The sequence below is a fragment of the Nomascus leucogenys genome, chromosome 17 (genome assembly GCF_006542625.1).
Source record: "Nomascus leucogenys isolate Asia chromosome 17, Asia_NLE_v1, whole genome shotgun sequence".
NCBI lineage: Eukaryota > Metazoa > Chordata > Mammalia > Primates > Hylobatidae > Nomascus > Nomascus leucogenys.
This window is the reverse complement of record NC_044397.1, coordinates 51,126,717-51,153,051: the sequence shown is the minus strand read 5'-3', so window position 1 is coordinate 51,153,051 and position 26,335 is coordinate 51,126,717. Positions and strand designations below refer to the sequence as shown.

Here is a 26,335-nt window from a genome sequence, read left to right as displayed (position 1 = left end):
GGAAATTATTTGTATATATACCTCTATATGTAAAAACAGATGAGTGCTTCTCAGGTTTTCCTAGTAATTTATAGCCGTTTGAAAGTGTAGTGGCCATTAGCAGAAAAAATAACTTTTGGCCTCCTTCATTTCTTTTCTGTATCTTTCAAAATCAACCAAATTCTTGAATCCCAAATGTCTTATGAACCCTATCATTGTCTCAGTTGTGAAGAACATGTGATTATGTATTAAACCTAACTGCTCTGATAAAGATGCTTATATATATATAATATAGGATATATAATATAAAATCATATATCTAATATATCTATCAGATATATGATCTTGCTATTAATCTGGAATAAAACTTATTAGAAGAAATAAGAAAGCCAATTTCAATTTTGAAAATCAAGCCAGTGTTTTATCGATAGCATCCCAAGTCCCTGTAGCATAAAGTCCCTATAATGGCATGGGATACATACTTTGAGCAAGAAGACTTCAGGTGATATGAAGCTGTACCCCAAGCCATGCCACCCCATGACTAGAGGCAAGACTGCATCTAAAATTTAAGAAGAAAAATATTAATATCCACGTTCATTAATAGCACCTTTAGTAGTCATCCCGGTGTGGGGATGCAAGTGCATTCTCACTCAAACTCGTGACCAACGAAATATTTTTGTGACGTCTCAGAGTTGAGGGGGTTAGTTTATAGCCCACAGGGCAGAAAAGAGGTTGTTTCACCTATACAGTTGGCCTTATTGGTTTGTGCTTCATTGAACTGAGTTAAGCAGGCAGAGGCCAATCCCATGATGGAAAAATGAAGGAGCTGCTACTGGCATGTAGACAATGGGGGGCACGTGGCTGACAGAATCTGGCACTGGCTGCATTGAACTAATTATGCCCCCGAGTCTGCAAGTGCAGTGGTTGGTGGAATAGGATAGCCAAGGCCTTCAGATGTGACATTAAGGAAATAAAAAGCTCCTTCACTATGGCTATGGGACCATTAAGACCCTTCAGCTTTCCAATATTAGCAAGCTCAGGGTAAAAAATGGGAACAAAATCATTTGATGTAACACTTTATTTTTTTTTTACCTGCAATTTTTCAGACAGTGAAAGTCCAAGGCAATGACATCTCCCACAAGCTTCAGATTTCCAAAGTGAGGAAAAAGGATGAAGGCTTATACGAGTGCAGGGTGACTGATGCCAACTACGGGGAGCTTCAGGAACACAAGGCCCAGGCCTATCTGAAAGTCAATGCCAACAGCCATGCCCGCAGAATGCAGGCCTTCGAAGCCTCGCCCATGTGGCTGCAGGATATGAAGCCCCGCAAGAACGTCTCCGCAGCCGTCCCCAGCAGCATCCATGGCTCTGCCAACCAACCAACGCACTCCACCTCCAGCCCTCAAGCGGTAGCCAAAATCCCCAAACAAAGTCCACAATCAGGTATGGAAACCCATTTCGAGCCTTTTATTTTACCACTCACAAACCCTCCACAGAAAGGTCAGTCGTATAGAGTAGACAGATTTATGAATGGTGGTTTTTAAAATCGGAGACCTAGTTCAGTGCAAGTGATTATGAGAGGTGAGCGCCGAGCCTGCACCGATTCACTCAGAGCTCAAAGCATGTGGGTGCGCCCCGTCAGTCCCCTAGTGGTGCTTCATTTCCAGGGCATCTGAGAGCTGGACTCTGGCTTTTATCCCTTCTGTATTTACACATTATAAGAACAATAAATCATGTAATGTTGGTTACATTACAAATGCATGTTCATTTTCTCTACAGATTTATGTATCAATAATGACCCAAATTAAGAGGCTTTCACTTAATCAAAATGTAAATGAGAGAGACATGCCATATCATGCATTTTCAGCGACCCATAGCTCTAAGCAGGACTATTCTCCAAGGGCTTTTGATTTTGAAGGAGAAACCTCAGCTGCCTGTGATGATGATAATGGAAGGACGGAGGGGGGATTGAAGACATTAAGTGGTGTAGAGATACGGCAACTCCTCTGCGAATGTGCCTTCCAGGCCAATTTAGAAGCTTAGTCACAGGATTCTGAAGGCTACTGTGCAAGTTAAAGCTGTTCTGAATGGCATTAATGTATGCAGTCATTCAGCCAATGGAAACGTGTGGAAGTTTTAACCTTGATGTGGGATAAAGGCTTCGTGGAATGAGCAGTACCCTGCACAACCCCGCGGCCGTCCCGATTTCCTCAAACACATGACATGGGATGAAGGGAGCACAAACATACCAACTTTATCCTTCTTTAGGTTTTTCCCTAAAGAAGTATTGATGCTACCATCAGTAATGGAAAATTATATTGCTAATATTTAAGGTCTCTTCAGCCATTAAATTAAAAAGTCTGATTACTTCACCAGGATGATTTCTGAGATCTCATCTCATATCGTCCTGAATATACACACACACACACACACACACACATATCTCGGAAATCATCCTAATCAAATATAGACTTTATATATATCAAATATATATATACATGTAGAAATACGTATAGGTATGTATCTTTAAGGCCTTGCTTGTGAACAATGCTTTTAAATGTTTTTAAAACACTGTATGCCAAAATAGGTTTTCTCTTAATGCTTTACTTCCTAATGGATGTGATTTGCAGATTTGTAGGGCACTTGGATTAGGGTTCTCTGAGTTTGCCCTGCCTTATAATGTAGATGAGCAACTCTCCTGGCATGCCTTGGTCATTGCAATTTATGTCAGTCTGATGAATAGATGGCTTAGCCTCTCTGAAGCCCAATGTGTGTGGATTTGTCTAATTTTTTCTTTATCATCTTTTCTGTTTCCCAAATTAAAGGACAAAGATAGCTGGAACATACATGTGTGTATCCATACACACTAAACACACAGGTATATGCTAAATTGGAATGGTAACCAAATGATGGTTACAACTTTGTGACTATTATTTGAGGAAGATTTAATGTCTTTGGAGTGATTTTCCCCTCTTTCTTCACATTATCAAAAAAGAAGTTAGACACTACAGGCAAGATTACAGAGTAGCCTAAGCAGACAATTTACAGCCTAATTAGCAAGAACTCCAGATCGTGGAAGTGAAATTATTAATATTATCCTACATAGACTGTTCCAAGTTAGATGTCATCAATCTGTTCAGCAGAATAAAATCAAACAGATTACCTATTCCAAGTGAAGAATTCCAACGGTAGAAAGAAATGCTTTATCTATTTCTAGAATATTTTCTTAGCTTTTGCAGTTTAATAATGCAATCTCAAAATACCTATTTATTTTATTTTCATATCTCAGCCCTGTGATTAGTGCTAAATGATAAACTCTAGATCTCTTCTAACAATTATCAAATAAAAAGTACTGCTCTTTTTGCATCCCATTGCCAGCCTTGCTGTTAGATTCAAAATTGCTTTTTCTAGAGTTAAAGGTAGGAGAGAAAAAAGTGACTCATGAAGTCTGTATTCATTAAAAGTCTTCACTAAACATATCTGCTTATATCAAAGAGCAACCTGAAATATCTCAAAATATTTAATTTCAATATTTCCAACCAGTGAATACTGGATAATATTTTTATATATTTCTATCGACATTTTTTAATTTCTGTTTCAGAAGCTGGGCAGTCCAACCACTCACTTTACTTATGTGTAAGTTCCTATACTTGCACAATTATCATATATGATTCAGTATCCGGGGTGGATATTTATATATTATATTCACTGTAATACCCACATCCTGATTTATGATTTTTACCTTACAATTTTCAGATTATATTCAAATAAAGCTTATTTCAATACCCATGCTTCATTTATTCATTCATTTATTCACCTTCCATCCCTCCCAGGAACTCACATACCAGGCACAGGGACACAAACAAGGAAGACACACTTCTTCTCCTCAAGGAGTTTGTATTTTAGTTTGCAAGAAAACAAAATATTTATACAATCCATTTATCATCCATCTTTATTTCATTATTCTATGAAAGGCAAGATGTGGTGAAAGCACAAAAATCAAAATCTTGCTTTTGGAAGCCAATAGCTATATTGTACTAGCCTTTTATCTTTTATTGTTTGATACAAAGAGGCATCCTTCATCTATGGTATATGGGACACTGTCATCTCTGTCACAAAAAGCTGGCCTGTTTGGCCCTTTATTTTCATCATAATCTTTGACTTAGTTGACTAAATTATTTAAACTGAAACACTCACCTCTTAATTGATACTATTTTTCTTTCAAAGAATTTCTGTTTTTATGAAGGAAAACATATTAGCTGAAAATAATTCTATATGAAATCTTCAAATTTTCATACAATTAATTTAACCAGTTTTTCTAGAGCAGAGATTTACATGAATAGAAGAAGATGGAAAAGATAGTCTATGACCATCTACCTATCACAAGATAAAGCTAACTGTTATTTAATATGGCTAGTCCCATACCTTTTTCAGATATTTTCCAAAAGTTTTTGAGCACGTGACTTTCCCCTCCCACTTAAAATTCTTTTTTATCTTTGTGAATCCTTCACTTGTAAAATTATTTGAATTCTACCTCCATTTTGTAATCAGCAATTAAAACAAAATAATGAAGCAAAACGGTTAGGCAAACAGATAAACAAAACTTGGTTTTTGCAATCCCTTTGAAGTTTGTCGTCTTCAATTGTTCTGAACACTCTCCAGTTTTGTGTACCATGACCAACTTAGATCATATCAAACCCCCTCCCCTCTGCCCACTTTTTTTGGCTCTATTCGCAAGAAGCTTATCAAGAGAAGATGCCAATAAATATGATGTTACCAGGAAAGCAATACATAGAGTTAGAAGCAGAAGAAATGTTCTATAGAAGTTCTGAGAAGGTGAATCCCTGCTTCTTGCTGGAGGAGTCAGGGAGGGCAACCTGGAAGAAGGGACTTGGAGGATAGGGAGAGTTCATACAAGCAAATATGGAGAAGAAAGACCTTTCGGAGAGGAGGGTGGCACCAAGCACAACTGACTGTGGAAGTCCCAGGATCTTGACCAGGATGGAGTGGTTTAGGTCCCTCTTCGCAGAGAACACAGGACTCAATGCCCCTCCACCATGCCCCCAAATACCTCAATATACTAAGCCATTCTCTACTTGTTTCTTCCTGTCTCATCCAGTGTCTCCAATCCTTCCAGAAGTCAAACATCTCCACAGACCACCTCTACTAGTCCTTCCTTTCTTCTCTCTGTCTTCACTTTTTTCTACTGATCCCCTTCCCACCTTCCCAACGTCACACACAACTGTGAAGCAGCTTCCTGCTCCTCTTCCCCAACCTGGCCATGGATCAACTCCTGGTGTGCAGAGCTGCGTGCTGGCTCCTCCAGGTAAATTGCCCAGGTCGCTCGCACTCCCAAAGCTGTCATGCAAGTCACTGGTGTCCCCTGCTTCCAATTCCCCACCCTCTCACATCTCGTCCTTCCCAGTCTCTAGGCAGCCTTTCTCCCTCGATCACTCCTTCCTGACACTCTTACCTCTCTTCTCTTTGCAGGCTGGTCCCCTATTTACTGGCTCCTAGCATTCTCCTCTCTCCTTTATTGGCCTCCTCCCTGACTAAATTCCTCTCTTAAATATAGTTATTTTCCCATTGTCAACTCCCTGATCGTCTCATCCACTTCCACGGTTTTGACTGCTAATTTTTCTTAGAAAATTGTTCCAGTCACCTTTGTACTTCTGACTCATTTCTGTAGATCCAGACTCATGTTCACTCTTGTCCCCAAAGCATCTACATATATATCCTGCAAGAACTGTGGCAGAGTAAGGGTGTTTGCACACTTGTCTCCATCCCACCCATTGAAGTCTGTTTTCCTTCCCCTGAGCATAGGCTGGCCTGTGACCACTGTGCCCAATAAAGTGTGAAGAAGTGAGCTGTGCCAATTCTAGACCTATCCTTTACAGGGGCTGGCAGCACCTGCTGAGCCCTCCTGGAAGCCAGCCACTGTGGAAGCAGTGCACCCACCTTACTGAGTGAAGCCCAGCCAAGACCTTTGGTGTGCGAGCCTGGAAGCAGCCTTGGGCATCCAGTCACTCCAGCCTTCCTCCAGCCACAGCTCCAGTGGCTGTCATTGCAGCATGAGGGAGCCCAAGCAAACACTGCCCAGCTAAGTACAGACAACATGCAGAACAGAGGCAGATGATGATCTCCTGTCATTTTAAGGCACTAGGTTGTAGTGAGGTTTGTTTCATGATAGATACCCAGATCAGACATCTAAAACTCAAATATTCAAGACTGAATTTATCTTAGCTTTCTCACCAAAAAGAAATGTTCTTCCTCCTATGATCCCAAACTCTTTTAATAGCATTCATCACAGTCATTGGTCTTGAGGAAGCCTTGAAAATGTTCTCATCTCTTCTGTCAGCTGCCATACTGAATTGTCCTAGTAATTGTCTCCCTAAAACATCCTTGAGAAACTGCATCTTTTCTGTTCTAACCAATACTGGTTTCATTGTCAACACAGGCCCTCTTCACTTTCCTCATCTAATCCAATCTATTCCAATAAGAATTTCTTGTTTTTACTCTAATACAAGGGACGTATCACAACAGAGCATGTGTGAAATGATTATTATTTTCAAAGTGCCAACATTAGTTTTTGTAGTCTAACTCCAGCCTTGTTTCTTCTGAGTTCCTAATCTCATTCAGTCTTTCCATTTGGTATTGCCTGAATGTTTTCAGATGTTTTGTTACCTCTATGACTTTGCAAATGCTGTTTCCTTTGTATGAGTCTTTCCCTATTTGCTGAGTTCCTACAAAAATGCAAACTCCTTTGTTAAAGCTTTCTCCTTTTCTCTTAGTCAGAATTGGTCACTCATCAAGTTCTCAGCAATGTGTTTATACTTACTTTGAAGCCCTCACTGTGCCTTGTGTTGTTGAACCTTTAGTGCTCAAAGTCACACATTCTGGAAAACCTCTTAGTTTTAAGCAAACTAGGACAGTTGATCACCCTAACTATAACTTCTTGGCTACAAATATTATAGCTTGTTTTTGCAATTCCTCTATGTGCCCTGAACAAGTGGGGCTCATGTTCTTATTTTTTTGTATAATTATGTTTTCATAATTAGATAATTTTGCCACTACTCTAGAACTGATCAAGACTCCCAAACAGTGTTTCTCAAAGTGAGTTGTGCAGCCTACCTATGCCAGACTCATCAGGGAGCTTATTAAAAATTCATATTCCAGTACTCCACCCAGTGCCTACTGAATCAGCATCTCTGAGTGTAGAACCAGAAATAAGTATGCTATGTTCCAAAAGTTGAAAGAATCATTAGCTTTTTGAAGTTTTTCGGGGTAAAAAAATTTTCTTCTTATCATTTACTATGAGACATATATCTGTATGTGTATCTGTGTCATGCTACAAAATACTTTTTTTAGAGGCTGTGTTCTGTTGCTCTTACTGTTTCCAGTGTTGGGATGGACTTTTGTGAAGCTGTTCACTCCTGTGATCAACAGCTGGTATTTGTAAGGAAACTGGCTGCGGTGAAGATGGTACTTGTGTCTCCATATGTGGAGTCTGTAGTAGCTCAGCAGGAATGCTGATTCTCTGAACTATGAAATACAATTATTGTGTGTTCACCGTGATGTGAACCTGACTGTTAAGAGGCAGCTGCTGCAACAGCTGCCAGGAACCCAGAGTGGCCACTTTCAGCAGGATTGATCTTAACACGGGATGTCAAAGCCGTTGGGAGGAGGGAGATGAGGGACTGAGGGTCTTTGCAGGGAGAGTGCTTGTCTCATTTAATATGTGAGTAAATGGTGCACTGCTTTGAGGTAGAACCAGTCATATAATTCAGCCCTTACTGCTGATATTTGTTTAAATGATCCAACTTGGCTGCTTACACAGGTTAAATTAATTTGATCATTGTAATTCTATCATATAAATGGCAGCTATGTAAATCAAGGGTCTATGAATAAGACGAAAAATAGATATAAGGGAATGATTTGGATAGTACAGACCAAGGAATCTGCTAGGGCTATATTTGAACCAGAATTATGTAGATTAAGAGTCTATGCTGGTTAAATTCTGCAAACCATATTTAATTTTTCTCATTGAAGTTCAGAACTATTTGGGCCTATAATATCAAGGTTGGATGGGCTTTTCCATTCATAACTGGCCACACGAAGGCTTGCTTGTGACTACTAGTTCCTCTGTAATTAAGGATACATGAAACGGAATTTGCCAGCGTTCTAAGTTCTCGTCTCAAGTGATTCCATGATTCTGCCACTTCAGAAAGCCACCAGAGGAGCAGCTTCCTGGCTAGATGGCCAAAGTGTTGAGAACTTGCTAGAAAGGCTTCACTCTGTTGGTCACAATAACACACACCCTAAAAGATCAAGAAAGGTCAAGAGCTCCTTCTTCCAAGGACCACTTCTGCCACTGATAGGCTGAACCAGTGCCTTCATCTGAGCAGTGAAGGGGCGTAAATGAGCAGGGACACACTCCTCAGACCTTCTGCCTCTGGCTCTGCCTACTCATTGGTAGAGGCACTAGTGCACAGCGGTTAAAGAGGAAGGCTGCTTCACATCTCAGCTCCATCACTCACAGTGCTATATGTCTGTTTCGTCATTTCTTTCTTTTTTTTTTTTTTTGTTGTTACTGTTGTTGTTTTGAGATGGAGTTTTGCTCTGTCTGTCACCCAGGCTAGAGTGCAGTGGTGTGATCCTGGCCCACTACAGCCTCCACCTCCCGGGTTCAAGCAATTCTCCTGCCTCAGCCTCCTGAGTAGCTTGGATTACAGGTGTGCACCACCACGCCTGGCTAATTTTTGTATTTTAGGTAGAGATGGGATTTCACCATGTTGGCCAGGCTGGTCTCAAACTCCTGACCTCAAGTCATCCACCCTCTTTGGCCTCCCAAAGCGCTGGGATTGCAGGTGTGAGCCACTGTGCCCGGCCTGTTTCTTCATTTCTTAAATGAGAACTATACTATAATCCTCACAGGGTTTTGACAATTAAAGGAAATGATGTACATATGAAGATTGGCACTTAATAATCCCTGAATGAATGGTGACTAGTTGCTGTAATAATATGACTATTATTGCATATGCTTATATACAATTATCAGCAATGAAATGATTAGAGTTAATGGTCTTTACCACCTGGTTCTTCTAGGCAAATATCTTCCTTGCTGGTTGTGTGGAAGTGATGGGTTAAGGAAGGAAGACTAGGTTTCCATTTCTGGCTTATGTTTTATGATTTATAATTTCAGAGCTTGCTTTTTTTCTTCTGTCACAATGCCATTAATTGATGATAAATTTTCCTCTAAATAAGCACAACATATTAGCCACCAGCTGTCTTGCCCAAGGTTGTAACTAGATCTTTATTGTAAAACATGATAAAATTCCAAAGGATTTTTAAGAATTTAAACTGCAACCTGAATAAATAACAGGTATTCTAAAGCCATAATTATACAAACTGGTGTTCATCTTAATTAAATTCAAGCTTTCAAAAAAAATTTTCTGAGTTTTTAAAATCACAAAGTAATTAGCAATACATCTGAAAACATAAACAAGTTAGAATATTATGTAAAGCCTTAAAAAGAGACAAAAATTAAATAGGAATATAAATTAATAATGAAAATTTCATAGTTTATGGTACCAGGTAGATATAGATTTCATTCCTAGATTTGCTGTCTACCAGCTTGTTACTTTGGGTGAGCTGCTCACAAAATCTCTCTGAACCTTAAAGTCTTATGTATAAAACTGATATGGTAATACTTATCTCCCAAGAGTCATTTTTAGCATTAAATGAGATAATGGATTTTAAAAATCTAGGAGAGTAAACCTAGCATGCGAGTGAGCTCAGCAATGCCTAGTTCTCTACCTCTTTACCTACCAGATAGGAAAATATGCTACAAAATAACTATTATTTAAGAGGACAATAAAGAAACAGAAATATGAATAGAGATTAAAGAAAATAAAAACAAGCCTGGAAAGCTCTAAAATTATACAAGATAATATCTAATGAATTTAAAAATGTAACAATTAAAAAAAGATTTATTTAATTAATAATGCCAAAAGGAGACATCTGACAGTTTACAATATATCTCCAAATGAATGCCAGTTAAAGAACTAAGCAGAAAAGAAAAATCAAATATAGGAAGATTAGCATAAAATAAGATACTTGTGGCTTTGAAGGTTAAAAGTTACAAAATAATTTGCAAGTGAAAATATTTTGCTATAACTTTAAAATTTTATTTAACTAAATAATATGTAACTAAAAAGTAGAGCATCAAACAAGGAAATATTTGTGTCTAATACTTATGAAAATAATAAATGTCAATATTTACAGATGCTATGATTATGTAACTCACTCCTAATCACTCCTAATCAATCCCAATAGAGATAATAAAAGTGATCATATAATAAAATTAAGATAAAAGTATAAACTTAGGTCAACCTTCTACATAACTCCAATACCAAAATAGAAAATATTTTAGGAATAATATTGAATTCTCAAAGTAGCAACAAGTAAAAGATATAAAATATATAATCTTTTTTTAAAAAGTGTGGTTGCAAATAAGTAGTATGAATATGAAGACCACTAAAACACTTCTTTGAGAGAGTTTAGGTTTGAATAAATGAGTTACAATGCTATGTTTTTGGATGGCCCATCTCAGAATTGCAAATATGTCAGATTTTTCAGAAGCATTTATAGATTTGATGCAGTCCCAGTCAAAACCCCTTGTCATTAAAAAAAAAAAATTGACAGATATAATCTTGGCAAAAGTTTTCTAAATCAACAAGCATCATAAAGGTTACAGTGAATCAGACATTCTGCTACATTGCCACTGGCATGGTGAATCAGTACTTCCCTTGTGAAGGAAAATTTGTCAGGGAAGAGTAGCCACAAGGCTTTAGATTGTGCAGCCCATATGTCCCTGAAATTATACTTCTGAGAGGAAATTCCAAGGATATCATAGCGAGTCATGAATTGCAATACTTACCATGGAGTTTTTCATACACCTGGAAATACACAGATAACCAAAAGGAAAGTTACCTAGTGGATGTGTTAAAGCATACAGTGAACATTAAGCAGCTTCTAGAATCATATTCTCAAAGAATGTTTAGAGACATTAGAAAGGATTCAGTACATAACATCACATGAAAAAACATAGGATACAAAACTTTAAAGTGAAAAAATATAGCATACAAAACTTTAAATCAGTCTGAGCCATGTGCATAGAAAAATAAAAGAAAAAAAGAAAATGTACAGCAGTCAATGTAAGTTATGATTTTTAATTTTTTATTGTTTTGCTTGTTTATAACATTTGTACAATGATAATGTATTACTTTATTATAAGCAGAAAAAGAAAATTTAAATTTTTTCCAATTAAAAAACGGTAAACAGTTGTCTCATGAGAGAGAAAATAAATTAGCAAACACATAAAATATTTCAACAAATAAAGAGAAGCAAAGTAAAATAATGGTGTATAATTATAGAGTTCATGACAAAATCTTAAAAATATCTACACATGTACATGTATGTACCTGAAGTACTGTTGTGAAAATGGCCGGTACTCAGAAATTGCTAGTAGCATTGAAATTAGGAACTTTGTATTTTATTATACCTTATTTCCTGGAGGCTGGGTGGAGAATCTGACCATCAAGTTAGTCTTGTTTTTCTAAGCAAATAGGTGTGATCTTGATGAATTCATATTGATTAAATAAACACATACAAGTAAATAAAATATCATGCAATCATTTTTCCTGTCAATGAGATGACTCACACAACCCCCAATTTACAAGGGAGATCAAAGTGAGGAGCAATGCATTGTCATTGGGAGTATCAAGGGAAATCGGACACAGGAAGATTTATAAATGAGAATTATGTTTTCCTTAATGCAACTGCTTCACGACAGACTCTGAGAGAGCATTTTTGCATGAATTCAGAATCCTATAGGTATAAAACATACCTGATATAGGTGAAACAGTGCTTGAATTAAAGCAAATAGTAAAATCTAGGAGTTGCGATTTCTTATTCCATGAAGTTGACAAATATGAAGCTGTAGAGAAAATTTTAAAGATGAAACTAAGCAATTTTATTATCTTCACAGACAAACATGTTAATGAAGTTAAATAATGCAGTGAAATACTTCAAATTTTAAAATGTAAAGGTATCAAGCACTGTGCAGTGAAGGGCTCTGTTATGAGATCAGTGTTTTTCTTGCTTCATTTTGACGGCTTCTGTTACAGACACACCCTGAGGAGCCTGTTCTTCAGCCATATGTATAATCTTTTATCTTTAGTTTTTCTGATTAAACAAATTCATATGCTATGAAGGCAATTTTCTAACTTCTAGCATTGTAAATAGTTAATTTGAAAAATCCTACATTTAGGGATTAAGCAGTAGAATCACAACCACTAAATAGAAAAAAAAAACCTTTAGAACTTAAAACCTCACTCTATTTCAAACTATCTGAAAATATTATAAGGGTTGTGAAGATAGGAATTGTGTCTTGAACTTCGGGTGTTATTGCAGCACCTAGCATTGTGTTTAGCATGTACTTAGAGTTAAATATTTAGGGATAGAAAATTACATTTTGGTTTATGTATAGTGCAAAACACTTCTGAGGATAATACCACTGCTAAGAATATACATGAAGTTTAATGTAATTTGGTGAACGTTTAAGAAAACAACCCCAGACTGCCTACGTAGCGATGGTCAGAAAAGATTAAAAAACAGCCCTTGGACCATCCTTCATTACATATTCGTGATGATAATATTAATTTATTTAAAATTATATTTAATGACAAATTATGTCTGGGAAGTTTGATGAACGAATTCCAGGCAATAGCTTACTTCTGTCCTTTTATTTGTATATCTTGATAAATGAGATGTGAATTTTAAAAATCTTGCTTCAAATATTTCTAGTTACTTAATGCTGATAGCTAAGAAGATAACTTCTACTAATGAAGATAATTAATAAAGCATTCTAATTAAGAAAACTTGAAATAGCTAAATTAAGGAAAAGGGTAAGGCCACTGGCTCTAACTTGGAAAATATATGGGTAAAATCTTAAGACATTTTCCTTGTGTTAAAACAGGTGTGTTTCTGAAGCCATATAATTTATGCTTTTGTAGGTCCTATTGACATTAAGTCCTCCAATAATTCCTTCCTCAAAGTCAGACATTAATGAACCATAAAAATTAGTTTTTTAATTTTTTGTTTGTTGTTTGTTTTTGAGACAGAGTGTCACTCTGTCACCCAGGCTGGAGTGCAGTGGCATGATCTCGGCTCACTGCAAGCTCCACCTCCTGGGTTCAAACAATTCTCTGCGTCAGCCTCCCAAGTACCTGGGACTACAGGCATGCACCACCACGCCCAGCTAATTTTTATATTTTTAGTAGAAACAGGGTTTCACCATGTTGGCCAGGATGGTCTTGATCTCTCGACCTCGTGATCTGCCTGCCTCGGCCTCCCAAAGTGCTGGGATTACAGGCGTGAGCCACCGCTCCCAGCCTTTAGTTTTTATATTTATAAATCATGGCTATATCTTTATTTTTCAATTTACATAAGAAGATATGTGGAAAATGAAATCACATATTTGCAGCTATGTTTCTTTCCTTCTTTCTTTTTCTTCTATTTTTTTCACTCTGAGTTCTTCAGTTGCCATTTCTTTAAAAATATGAGTTGTTTTTCCTGCTTTGGCGAGAAATTTTTCTCTGACAGTATTGGTGATGGCGGTCTATAGCAACATTCAAAGAGGGCGTGGATAAGGAGAGGTATTCCTTATGTCACCAACTGATTAGTGATTTCTCAGATATTCAGCCAAACTGACCTCTGTTTCCTCAACTCACGAGTTATTCTTTTCTCTGCCCTTTCCAGTTAGTAGTCAATAATACTAGCTGTGATGCACTTCTGTTGGCTTCCTAATTCAGGGCAAGCTGTCCTCACTGAGCCAGGGAAAGGCTCTGAGTGCATGATCGCTGAAAGGACGCCAGTGCACATGGATGCCATTTGTCTCTGTTGCATTCCCCAACTTCAATACACTTTCTGAAACCCTTAGTCAAATTTAGCACCATTCATGATCAGGGCAACAAAGCCACATGTGGAATTCCTAATATGGAATTTGTGATTATTCGAATAAATCCTGGATTAAAACTACCTATGCGTGATTAATAAAGAGAATGCTAACGAATAATGAAAGCAGACAGTCAGGAAGCATTTTTAAACTCTGTGACTAAGTAGTTTCAAGCATTTTAGCAACATTTGTCTATATACCAGTAAATGTAGTGCTAATTATAAATCATTCTTATTTATGCATTAAAGCAGTTTTAAACTCTGTGACTAAATAGTTTCAAGCATTTTAGCAACATTTGTCTATATACCAGTAAATGTGTTGCTAATTATAAATCATTCTTATTTATGCATTAAAGCAGTTATTAAATATATGCGGTATTAGAATTTCATTCTCGGAAAGGTTTCTGTTTGTTTTTCCACCAATTTATATTGTTCTCCTTTGCATTTTGCCAAAGCCATTCGTATCTCTATATATTTTTAATAGGCAGAATTGGGAAAGTATAAAGTTTTCAGATATGAGGAATTGCCAGATGAAATTATGATGCAAATATTTGTACCATGTTAGCTCTAGAGTCAAACAGAAACCGTATTGGAGTCTCACCTGTACCACCTACTAGTTGAATAAACTCCAATAAGTTACATAATCCCCTTCAGCTTCAGTTCCCTATCAGTAAAATGATTATGGTTACCTCCTGGGATCACAGCCAGAGGTAAAGAAATCATAAGTGTTCAAAATTATTAGAAGCTTCTATCATAACCATTATCCCATCTGCACAAAATCAGTTCTTGCTTGAATGGGTGTGCTACCATGAAAATGTGCTGTTTTCAGATGTGCTGTGTCCCCAGCAGGAGGAAGGCAGCGTTGCTTGCACGCATCCACTCTTCAGTAGCTGCAGGAGGTAGAAAGGCCTGACAGCTGCAGAGCAGGGTTCTAAGCAACAGGAGAGAACCATCTCTGGTGAATGGAGTGGCACCCGTGCACCCTGTCCTGTAGACCTGCTTTCATGGGCAACTGCACTCTCCCTCAGCTACAGTAAGATCCCTCATAACTAGAACAGAGCTGTAAATTTGCTGACTAGAGGAAAGCAAGAAAGGGAATTTAAACAGCTGCTACCAGCATTCCAGGGCACACTAAATAGGCAATTTATGTATTAGGTCAAAGTGAAGCACATTTCTTTTAAAAAACAGATTTCTGGAAGAAATTGGCACCGGACATGTAAGCATTCTAATAAAAAGATATTCTTCTCAAAAAATTATGGGATTAAAATCATTCTATTATTTGACCTTTCCCCTTAAACAGTGATTTAGTATGTGCAAACCTGAATAAAAATTGCATTAGAAGCTGGCTCGGTTTTTCTCACACAGCGATTTTCATTTCTGAAGCTGGCACCTGTAATAAAAGAGAAATATGTTGAAGGGCCCCGTCTACTCGAAGAGCTGTAATGGACACTCAGTTCTTCATAAGCTGGCCTTCTTCGCAGACAAAAGTATTTGACTGTTGCTACTTTTACTATTGGAGGATTTCCATTTTTGGGTTTGTTGTTATGAGCCTCACTAATACTCACTTTTACAAAACAAGGATTCTGGAGTCAGACCATGCAGCCACAGTGGGATGACGAGTGGGGGTAGAAAATGTTTTCTTTCTTTTTTCTTGCTCCTTTTGATTACATGAGATACCCAAACAAGAAGAGAAAGAATAGAAAAGCCGATCAGGAATCACGCCTAATGCTGCAGAACAATGCCCTGGAAATGTTGAATGTGCCCCATATCTAAGCCAACTAAATTGTATTTACACAGGAAATTAATCCATCAGAAAATATTCAAAGCCAAGAGAAAGTGGATATTTGGAGAACTGATCAAATGTACATGGAATAAGTTGTTTACTTAGTTTTCTCCACTCAGCGCCTTGAATTAAATACCCACATCCTCTTCTGGGATCTTTCCTAGAGCGCAGAGCTCTGGTTCTCATTCTCTCCCTGTCACTAACTAATGATGGCACTTTGACCCATCAGTGTAACCTTTCCTGGGCCCAAACTACCAAATTTGAATAAAAAGCTTGGAAAAGAGGTTTTTGAAAAGAAGAAGGAATGCTGGAATAATAGTGGAGCCAGGTATTAAATGAATGTTTAAAAGAATTCAGAGTAGCATTTGTAAGCTGTAAAAGTCTATGCTATGAAAAGTTCAAAATATTGTTATATCATAAGAAATTTGGTACATTACAAAGAACAAAAAAACTTTACATTTTATTAATGCATTGAAAAACCAAGAGGCTGATAATGTTTTCATATCCAATATTTATCAGTTCAGAGTTGGGGAAAAGTTAAGTTTTATATCAAGTATGAAGTATGTTATATGTGAACTATGGTATATGTGGTACATTTCCTCTGAAAAGATGAGTATACATTCAAATGATAGCTGCACATCTCAATTTAACAAATGTCGGGTATTGCAGCAAGGTTGCTTGCCTCAGGTGGTTTCCGAAAGCGGCAGATTTCTGCTCTGTGCTGATGGATCACATTGCTGTTTCTTCATTTCTGTGTCTTTGCATCACTCCCTGCTAGAATGAGTTATTTCACTTTGCTGGGTTACATACTCTTGATCTGCACATTTGCCACACAGGATTGTTGTGAGGATTAACCAATATGCTGGAGGCACAGTGCCTACTGCATGTTGCCTGGCACCTAGTAGGTCCCCAATAGTTTCAGCCGTTTTGGAGGGCAAGGTGTGGGCACGCGAAGGGATGCAGCACTCTTCAGCATGCCCACTGTCTCCCAGCCTGATGACTGCAGATGCAGGGAAAAAATGGTAGGACAGACGGAGGTCTAAACTTAAAAGGAAGGTGCTGAAAGGCAGCTGAGCGCTTCTACCTGGCGGACATATGAGAGGGGCACGGAGGGGCAAGAGGCACGAGAACAGGAGCTGGTAGCACTCAAGCAGTGACGCGGAAGCAGGCCCTGACCTCTCCAGGCAGTGGCCCTCTCTGGCTGGCAACAGGCAGTCCACTGGAGGGAGGGGCAGCCTCACGCCGTTCCCGCCAGACTGCTGAGGCTGCCAAGGTCTCAACTACTATGTTTTGATTGTTTTTAATTTTACTTTCTTTTTGTAATGAAATATATGGAATTTCTGTTATTCTCTGAAATCATATGATAGTGAAGTTAATATCTGGGAGGATTTTTCCATGTTTCTCCTTGGCCAGGCTTTCATTTGTCACACTCTCTTGAGAAATGCTTGCCTGATGCAGCTCAGGGGAGGCGAGGCCCACACCACTCTTGCATGAGGAAGAGAAAAGGATGAGAAATGGAAGCCAAGTTTCTGCCCTGCTTAGACTTCTAAGACTTCTCAGACTCTTCCATTTACAAAATGGAGAAAACACTTCCTCTGCCTTACAAAGATGGGGGAATTAACACTCACAAGAGCACTATGAAAATCTTCAAGCATAAAAACAAAGCAAATGAAAGGCATCATGATTAAATAGATGTCGAAGGACTTATGAAATGGCATTCTGTGTCCAAGAGAAACCTCTAGGTCCTATTAGGCCTCTCTTCATCTAGGCCTGCTGCCTGTAAATTTTCTTCACATAATTTAGATAATAGCATCTTCCTTTCTTCTTCACAGAGCATTTTATGTTGGGGGTAAAGTTTGAAAACTCTCGAGGCCTTGTTTTACACATTGAAAGTAATTTTTAAACTTGCAAAAAATTTTACTCCTTGCTTTGAATGAGCTAATAGCATAATCAGTGAGGTAAGATACAAATATGATTAATTACACACAATGTAGGCCTGGTAAAGAACCTAGCAAAAGAAAATACTGCTGAAGTTCAGAGGAGAGAGAGATTACAACTAGCTACCAGGAAGAGATAAGTGGACAGGCAATTATCTGAGGGCAATAGTTGCTTAAATGTGTGACTGTATTAAGGCGATAACAGTCCTGCTTGGCCTCAGCAGAGAGCGAAAGAAACCAAATAAAACAAAATAGGCAATCCTATCACAATGCAATACCTGGCATACTAATATGACAAGAATAAAATAATTCTACACAGTTATTATGCTCACTTTAGGAAACATGTGGAAATAGTATCTCATTTAAGATCTCAAAAGTGAGTGGCAGCAGAGGAAATCAGAACTCAGCGGTCCTGACGGCAATCCTGGCTCTGCGTATTTCACAAGAGTAAAGCATTTTTATCTTTAAAATGAGCACAGAGTAGCCGAAGTTTACTTGTATAAAAGTTAATATTTCCATACAATAAACCATAACATGTTTGATAAGAAGTAATGGCATTATGTAATTAGTATAAATATGAATGAAAATGACTATGATGATTATTTGTTAAAATTCACAGGACAAATTATAGCATTTTAGATCCTCAGATTTCACTTCTAAAAGTCTTTCGGCCTACAAAGATAAAGAAGTACATATCTTTTCATTCAAGACATAAATAAAAAACAGAAAGGAGAGAAACACAATCAGTGATTTGATGACAATACAGATTTGCTTTAGAATTTACTATATAGGAAAAAATCTTTGTAATTTTCCTGGTGAAAATGAATTGTATTTAATTAAAAATATGCTAGTAAATGCATGCACCTAGAGTGGTTGAATGATTACAATCTGAAAACAAAAGTACCATGCTTCGATAGTATATTACATATCTGATGGAAGTTCAAAATTTTAGTAGCCTCAAAATATTCTTTACACTGCATAATTGGGTTTCTTTTTAGTTATAATACTCATGAAAATTACGCTTTAACTTGCACATGCTGGATATAGTATGATAGGAAATGCTGGGTCAAAATGAAGCAGCTGTTTCCATAATATCTCAATGGGCTAATGGGGTCGGGCATGTCTTATGAAGGGTTGATTAATTAAGAAAGGGATGACATAAATTATGGTGCAGTTTCAACAAATTCGAGCCAATCTGCAATGCCAATGCTGAAAAGAAAACCATTATTTCACAAAATACATTTTAAATAGTGAATTATTTTACCAAGTTGTATTTGCTTTCAGCATTTTAAAACTTGTGTTCAATACCAGACATACTTTGTGTGAAATCAAGGACTGTTGCCTATTTGGGGAAGCATTTAGTAATTTATTTTTCTTTCTTTTTTTTTTTTCATTAAATGAATCCCTGTCAAAGAGTTTCTCTTCAAAAGATAATGAGAATACGTGTTTAATTTTGGAAAGCTGTGATGTTATTGGTTCTACATAGATTGTGTACATTTTCCTTGCAAAATCTCTGTACTTAGAACTGCACGTGAACTGAGCTATCACTGTTGCATTTTTTGAAACTTGTCACCCAGCTTGAATAGAGGACCACTCTGCAGAGCCCCATTACTAACCTCTGGGTCTTCCTCCAGTCACTAGGTTTCTGTAAGGAGATACTGTATACTGGTAAATATCTAGCCCACCTACCAGTAAGGCAAATTAATAACAACACTAAAGTAACCTAGCAGAAATACAGTAATGTGAGTTTACTAAATGGCTACTTTGGAAGCCCCAAATATTTATTCTACATATAGTGACTTTTAGAGAGCAAGGAGTTCTGCCACAGTTTTTATCATTGTCATTGTGGACCCAAACATGATTTAGATGAAGTATTCAAAAGATTGCATTTCCCCACGCTTACCCCTTCAAACACATTTAATCTTTCTCCAGTTAAAAATGAAAGAAGGTAATGCTTTGATCCTCATCACATTTTTGTTCTTTACTAATAAAGGTATTCAATATGTCATTTGTAGCTAGAAGCTTATTAAATAAAGTATATGAAGAAAAAAATGCAAAACTACAATTTCTTCCCTGAGATAGTCTTGGAGCTCTTTCAGGAGTTTCCAATTCTTGATAGCACTAACTTTCTCCAAGATTTCGAGGATTAAAAAAAAAAAAAAAACCTCACTGTAAAAGTAAATGCCCAAATGCACCCACCCTAGAACAAGTTTGCCCCTGGTTGAGGAGCCTGCTGTTCTCAGGTTGTGTCATATCCCCTGTGGATTTATGTTCATGCAGTAGGAAAAAAAAGGGATGTGTTTTTAGATACCAGTATAGGAAGAACCAGATGACTTTAGGCAATGATCCTCAAGGAATTACTTGAGGGAAAAGTATCTGGATTTGCCCCTCTCAGTGTTCCCAGCCGTGGGATGGCATTGTTTGAAAACAGACAAAACAAACAACACCAACTTCCTGGGACTGAAATCCTTTGTATGTGTTGTTGTTTGCAGTGCATGCCAAGACATTCATGAGCACCAGAGCCAAGCTGGCCAGCTAATTAAATATATATATGTATGTGTTTAAAACAGCCTAATAAGGAGCGTTGGAAATCTTCAAGATGAGCGAATATCTTATAACTTCTTCCGCAGGTGCGAGGATAGCTACAAGCCATGGACTTTCTGTCCTGCTTCTTGTTTGTGGCTTTGTGAAGGGTGCTTTGCTTTAATCTAAAGTGCTGACTTTTTTCCAATATCACTTTCTCTTCTTAAAGCAAAGAGCAAATCGCCTGTAAAATCTACGGAGCGGACAGCAAAGTTGACCCTAAACTCCAAGCACCACCCTGCACCCACTGTACTCTAATTCACTATACAAGGAGCGCCTGCTTCCGGAAGCATAAATGAAGAGGCTATCACATGCTTTGTTGATCATATTTTCTTTGGCAAAACACTGATCTTTTATTTTAAAAGAATTAGTGTGAAGTGATAGAACGTTTTCTAATAGCAAGATCTATTTTTTTCCCTTTTCTTTCGGGGACTAAAATCATCTCACTGACTGCTCAAGGGTTGGCCTGAATGTCATCAGGATAGGGAATATTTACTATGGATACCACTAATTTCCTACTAAAGGACCCAGCATCTTCAGGAAGCAAACAGAGATCAAAAGGCTACAGAACAGAAGCTATCATCAGACAAAACCCCCTTTTTAGGGCAAGAACAAAACTATCAACACTGCAAGTCAACAAGGAGGACATTACTCTAAATAAGGAATAACATGAGAAAGAATTTTTTTTTTATTTTCCCCTTTTTTCTTGGATTTTTCTTCTTTTTCTTGATTATAGTTCTTGTTCAATGGTGGCAAGTGCTGGTTATGGCCAATCTCCGTCAATCCTAGGAGGTTTATAGAACTACATTTTGAGTGTTCTATATTTCAATGTATTTTAATTCATTTTGCAATTCCTGTATATGCAAACCTGACAAATTCTGTAAATTGCTTATAGTATGTGTGCTATAACTTCAAAGTAGATGTACTGCGACCCTCATGCAAGCTGATTTTTATCATTATATATATAAATATATACTTAAGAATATCTATGTGTTGGGCCACTGACCAACTTTTTTTGACCAAGCATTTGTTTTTCGTTGATAATTCATACACTGCGTGAATTTTGTAATTCATTGTTCCACAGGTTTGACAGCTGCAGATGGTCTCTCTTGTCCTCTGCTTCATTCTGGAAAGTGCATATTCAAAATTGTATCAGTTTCTGATCGATGAATTAATTTTGTTACATCTGTGCTAAGTTGGAATTTGCTGTGTTCCTTTATACATGGTGTTTACTGAGGTTCGAGAGTCTCTTGACTCTGAAGAATGTACACTCTCTGGTTTTGACAGCTATTTCTGTATTATTATCATTATACTCTTGTCAAATAGAAATGTTGCTTCTAGAAAATTTGCCTCGGAGGCAAATGTGGGGAAGGTGAAGCACTCACCATAATTCCCTAAATTCATGTTAGAACATTTCTTGCTATGGTTAAAAATGCTGCTTCCTTTGACCTTTATGAATTTCTGTACCTTTGTCATTCTGTTATTTGCTGCTAATTATATTTTAATGTCTCCTAATTAAAAATTAAAATTTGGTTGTTGGCTAAATACAATATGCAAAAGATGATGGCAGGTCCCCGGCTAAAGAAGATTAATGTGTTCAGTTTTCACTGGTTAAGTGAATTATAATTTTAAATACCCCATTCTTATTTTTGGCTTTATGATAATTCAGACTATTTTATTTTGAACCTGTTTTCCACTCTGGCAAAGAAAGATAGGCAGAACTATTAAACTGTTCCATATACATTATGGAATAGATATAGCTTGAGAGATAAATGACCTAAGTTTTCCTTCCAGAGAGATTCTTCCATTTTCTCTCATTACAAAACCAGAAGATCAGCTATGTGGGGCCATCAGCTTCCAGCCTAAGGTCCTATAACCCGAAGCTTGAAGGCAATCAGTACCTCTGCTTTTCAAAGGTAAATGCATTCATTTTCTTTGATTCAGTTATAAGCAAGTATATATTTTCATAATATTCTTGACATTACCTGAGAAATAATATTTCATGCTAAATCTTTTACTGCCACTTTTCTCATTCATTTGGTTTATCTTTTCAATTTAATGAGAAAAATTAATAAAGGTTTTGATTGCACTATTTTATTAACCTAGAAATTTATTTTCTTTCAAAGTTTAATACTTAAAATGCATAAAATAATGGTAAGATAAACACCATCTATTAAGTTTATCTGGGCCTTAAAGATTGCATACATTAAAGCATAAGTAAGTATACTGTTTCAAATTCAGTCAAGTTGGGAAAAATCTACATGTAATGTACTTTTACCCAAAATTTAGGTCATGAGATTGGTCATTTCCAAAGCAACACAGACTTGTACCTGTATCAGCAACGTTTACCATGCTCATAATCAAAGATGTGTGCTAGTTTGGAATGAGCTACTACGCTCATTGTATCAGTGTCCAAAATAATGAAGATTTATCTGTCACTGTGCCACCAAGAGTCCAACTCAGTGGCTACTTTGAGAAAGAACATGGTGCACTATTTGCTTCACACTCAAGAAGTTAATACGGAACCTTAAAAATTGGAACAGAAACTAAAACAAATTAAAAAGATCTTTCAGAGATTTTAACCTTATATTTTGTCTCTGCAACTATAACTTTGTAAATAACCATAACTATGAATATGAATAAAGATTTAAAAATAAGTTATCAGACATTCTCAACCTTGTTTCCAAGGTTATGTAATGTTTATCATAAGAGAGAATCCTAAAATATTAAAATTGCTTACTTGAATTTAAGTTGAATGCTTTTGTTCTTTCTTAAAGACTTATAAATTGCTTGCAATAAAATAATGCAAATGAAAACACATGAGGGTAAAATAATAAAATAAGATAAAAATTATTTAAAGCAGAAGCCGCTAGTCGGAGTTAGCAAATAAGCTTAGTGGAGTTCATGAACCCACTGGAATTCCATGTATATTTTTGCATATCTGTTTTATGGAGGTGGTCCTTCATACAGCCAGTCAATTCATTGATTCTGAGTGATTTGATTATGATTTGCTGGCCTAAAAGAAGAATGTTTAGATTATTTTGAGCATCTAAGAAAACCTGATAGTTATAATTTTGAACTGGTTTGCCTTAAAGTTCTTGAATATAATTTAGGAAGGTATGTTAAGACACACGTGTGGGTGTGTGCGGGGTGGGGGGGTACAAAAAAACACATTTTTAAGTTCAGAAAGAAAGCCATAGCAATTTGTTATAAACAGCATGGACTAATGATACAGGATGATGCTGGTTGAATTTTCAAGACTAGCAATGTAACTTTGCAATGGATACGTAGATGCCATTCAAATAAGTGGTTCTGTTATTTATCCTATATTTTTTTAAAGTAAAAAATATTAAACATAACTTAGTTTGTATAAGAAAAATAATTGCAGGAGGTAAATGTAACCTGTCTGAGATAACACATAAAACTCTGATGATTGTATTTTGGAGTTAAGACTATGAAGCTAAAAAATATGTGTGCACATAATTTCAAATATTAGGCCCAAGTAATTTTATTTTCAGAACTGCTTATTAATTATGGGAGCACTCAGTGTTTCAGGAAGTGTTAAGACTTCAGGGTTTCAGCAATGAAATTGATAAGGCTCTTCCCAGATCTAGGAAGAGATAGACAATAAACATTCAAAAGCAAGAACATAAGATACTGGTAAATTCTAAGAAGAAAACCCAATAGGATGATATACAGGGGTATGACTAGGAGGTCAGAGGAGGCTGCTCTGAGGAGGTGGCATTATGCAAATCTGAATGATAGGAAGCCTGGCAAGAGATCTGGGAGCAGAGCCTTCCAGGGAAAAGGAAGGACTTGTGCAAAACCCCAGAGGCGAAGTCCATCTAGGCTTGCTCAAGGACTAGAAAGAGGACAAGAGCATTAAGTGTGGGGAGAGTGGCGAGAGGCAAGATCATCAGGCAAGGGCGCCTCAGACAAGACCACGCCAAGGGGAGAGTACAGGGCAGAGCAGGACTGTGTGGAAATTCCAACATGAATGACTTCCAAAATCAGGACACAGGCTCTCTCCCCAGCCTGACCTCTTCTGGTGCTTAACTAACTTGTTAGCAAAACTCCTTGGGGCACAGCACTGAGTCTTCCGGCCAGGCTGCCCCTTTTTATTGACATGGCAGGGATACAGGAGGCACGAGAGACTGTAACTTTCTAGAGTTAGAATGCCTCTAGTAACTCTAGAGACATTTTAGTGCTAATTTACAATTGATCTGGCAAAGAAAGGTAGGCAGAACTATTAAAGTGTTCAATTTCCTTCCAGAGAGATTCTTCCATTTTCTCTCATTACAAAACCAGAAGATCAGCTATGTGGGGCCATCAGCTCCCAGCCTAAGGTCCTGTAACCCAAAGCTTGAAGGCAATCAGTACCTTTGCTTTACAGTTGATCACTTTGAGGAGCCAAAGGAAAGAGTGAAAGATTAGGACCGCTTTGAGTGGAGATGGCACTGAACTCGTTGTAATAACTACAAATGCAATTTAAAATAAAAGCATGAGTATATAAATTGAAAGGGCAGGTGGACAGAAAGAAGAGACTGACTCCTAGACAGGTGCTGAGAAAGCAGTGTAATTAAAAAGTTAAGGAAGGGAAAGGAGCTACAACATATACACCACACACACACACACACACACACACACACACACATATTATCAGACATTCAAAAAATTAGATCTTAGACTCCACAATACAAACCCCAGAGGACAATGGATTACAGTGTTGTCAGGGGAGAAATATTGTGATAAAATCATTGCATACTTAGTTATGTTTTCATTGTTAAAGAAATAGACCATTTTGAGGTAGTTAAAGCTCAGAGAAGAATAGCATGTATTTACTCTTCTTGAAATCTATGTTGGCTTTATGCCCCAGCTGAGATAGGAATCAAAGGTGAAGTTGAAAATAAATAGGGATAATATAAAGTGTCCACCAGATTGTGTTAAATCTAAAGAATGGTTCAGTATTTTATTGTATCTCACTGTATGTGAAAAGAAACAAAAGTTTCACAAAACAATACTTACCCTTATTTTGTATATGCAGTGCATTATAATATTTTCTATTTTGTTCTGTCTCTTTTTTTGTTCATGCTTGACACAAAACATTAAATTGGTTTTGCAACCTACAATTTGAAATAAAAATCACAGATGTATTTATTCCAAAATAGAATACTAATAGCAAACATAATTAAATGAGAATATATCATAGAAAATGATAACTTGAGTTTTACACTCTTATTATATTATTAAAAGCCAGGAAGTCAGAAATGATTCAAAGAAGAAAAAAATGCATTATTTGTCCCCTGCTAAAAGTGGTTGTGACTCTTGTTGGCATTGGGAGGCAATGGGGCTGCTTTTCATGTCTGTGGTCTTTGCATGTTGTTTTGGGTTTCTGTCCTTCTTTTCTGGCTTATCATCCTCTGAACCCCAAAGGATAACCCCCTTTGAGTTATCCTCAACCCCTAGTGACAAGTCATGGGGTCTTCCAGAAGACATTTCCGTCTTCAAAGCTTGAGGAATGCACTGGAGAGTAGCATGCTAGCCTGTGAGTCCACCTGTGCTGTCCCGAGTACCCAGAGAGTGAGCAGAAGACTTTGAAGAAGTTCTGAGTAATCACTAGTCTGACCAACTTTGAATGGTACATGGCCCATGGGGCTACTAGGGAGGAAAGAGAAAGACAACCTTCTTGAAGACACGCTTGACTTGTATAACCTCATAAGAATGGTTCTTCAGTTATTGAAAGCAGAGTTTTGGGCCACCACAATAAAGTCACACCCCCTGATCCAAACCCACCAGCAGAGTTTATAAGCCTAGAGCACCATCACTGAAGAGCCCACTGGCCCCAACGATAATATTTCCTGTGTGTACTGGGAGTATTACTCTCAGCCTCCCACAGAGAGAGGCCTTTGGAGAATATTAGAGAAAAAGAAATACTTACACCTCACTGTGTGATCAAACAATGGCTCAGAACAAATACTATATCTTGGGGTCACTAGAGTGCCTTAGTCAAAGATTTAGGGGGCAAGTGATTAATAGA

General features: G+C 37.3%; 1 protein-coding gene across 6 annotated transcripts in view; it reads left to right on the top strand.

Annotated features, from left to right (window-relative positions):
• Positions 1 to 25,113, top strand: part of VSTM2A (V-set and transmembrane domain containing 2A) — a 31,802-nt gene extending 6,689 nt beyond the window's left edge. The window contains exons 4-5 of one of the 6 annotated variants that reach the window (XM_030796556.1): positions 1,086 to 1,422; positions 20,468 to 25,113. In XM_030796556.1, the coding sequence (XP_030652416.1) occupies positions 1,086 to 1,422; positions 20,468 to 20,556 (426 nt within the window). In that variant the 3' untranslated portion in view covers positions 20,557 to 25,113. The other 5 variants (XM_030796557.1, XM_030796558.1, XM_030796559.1 and 2 more) reach the window with 5 other exon arrangements.
• Positions 25,114 to 26,335: the final 1,222 nt, after the last annotated feature.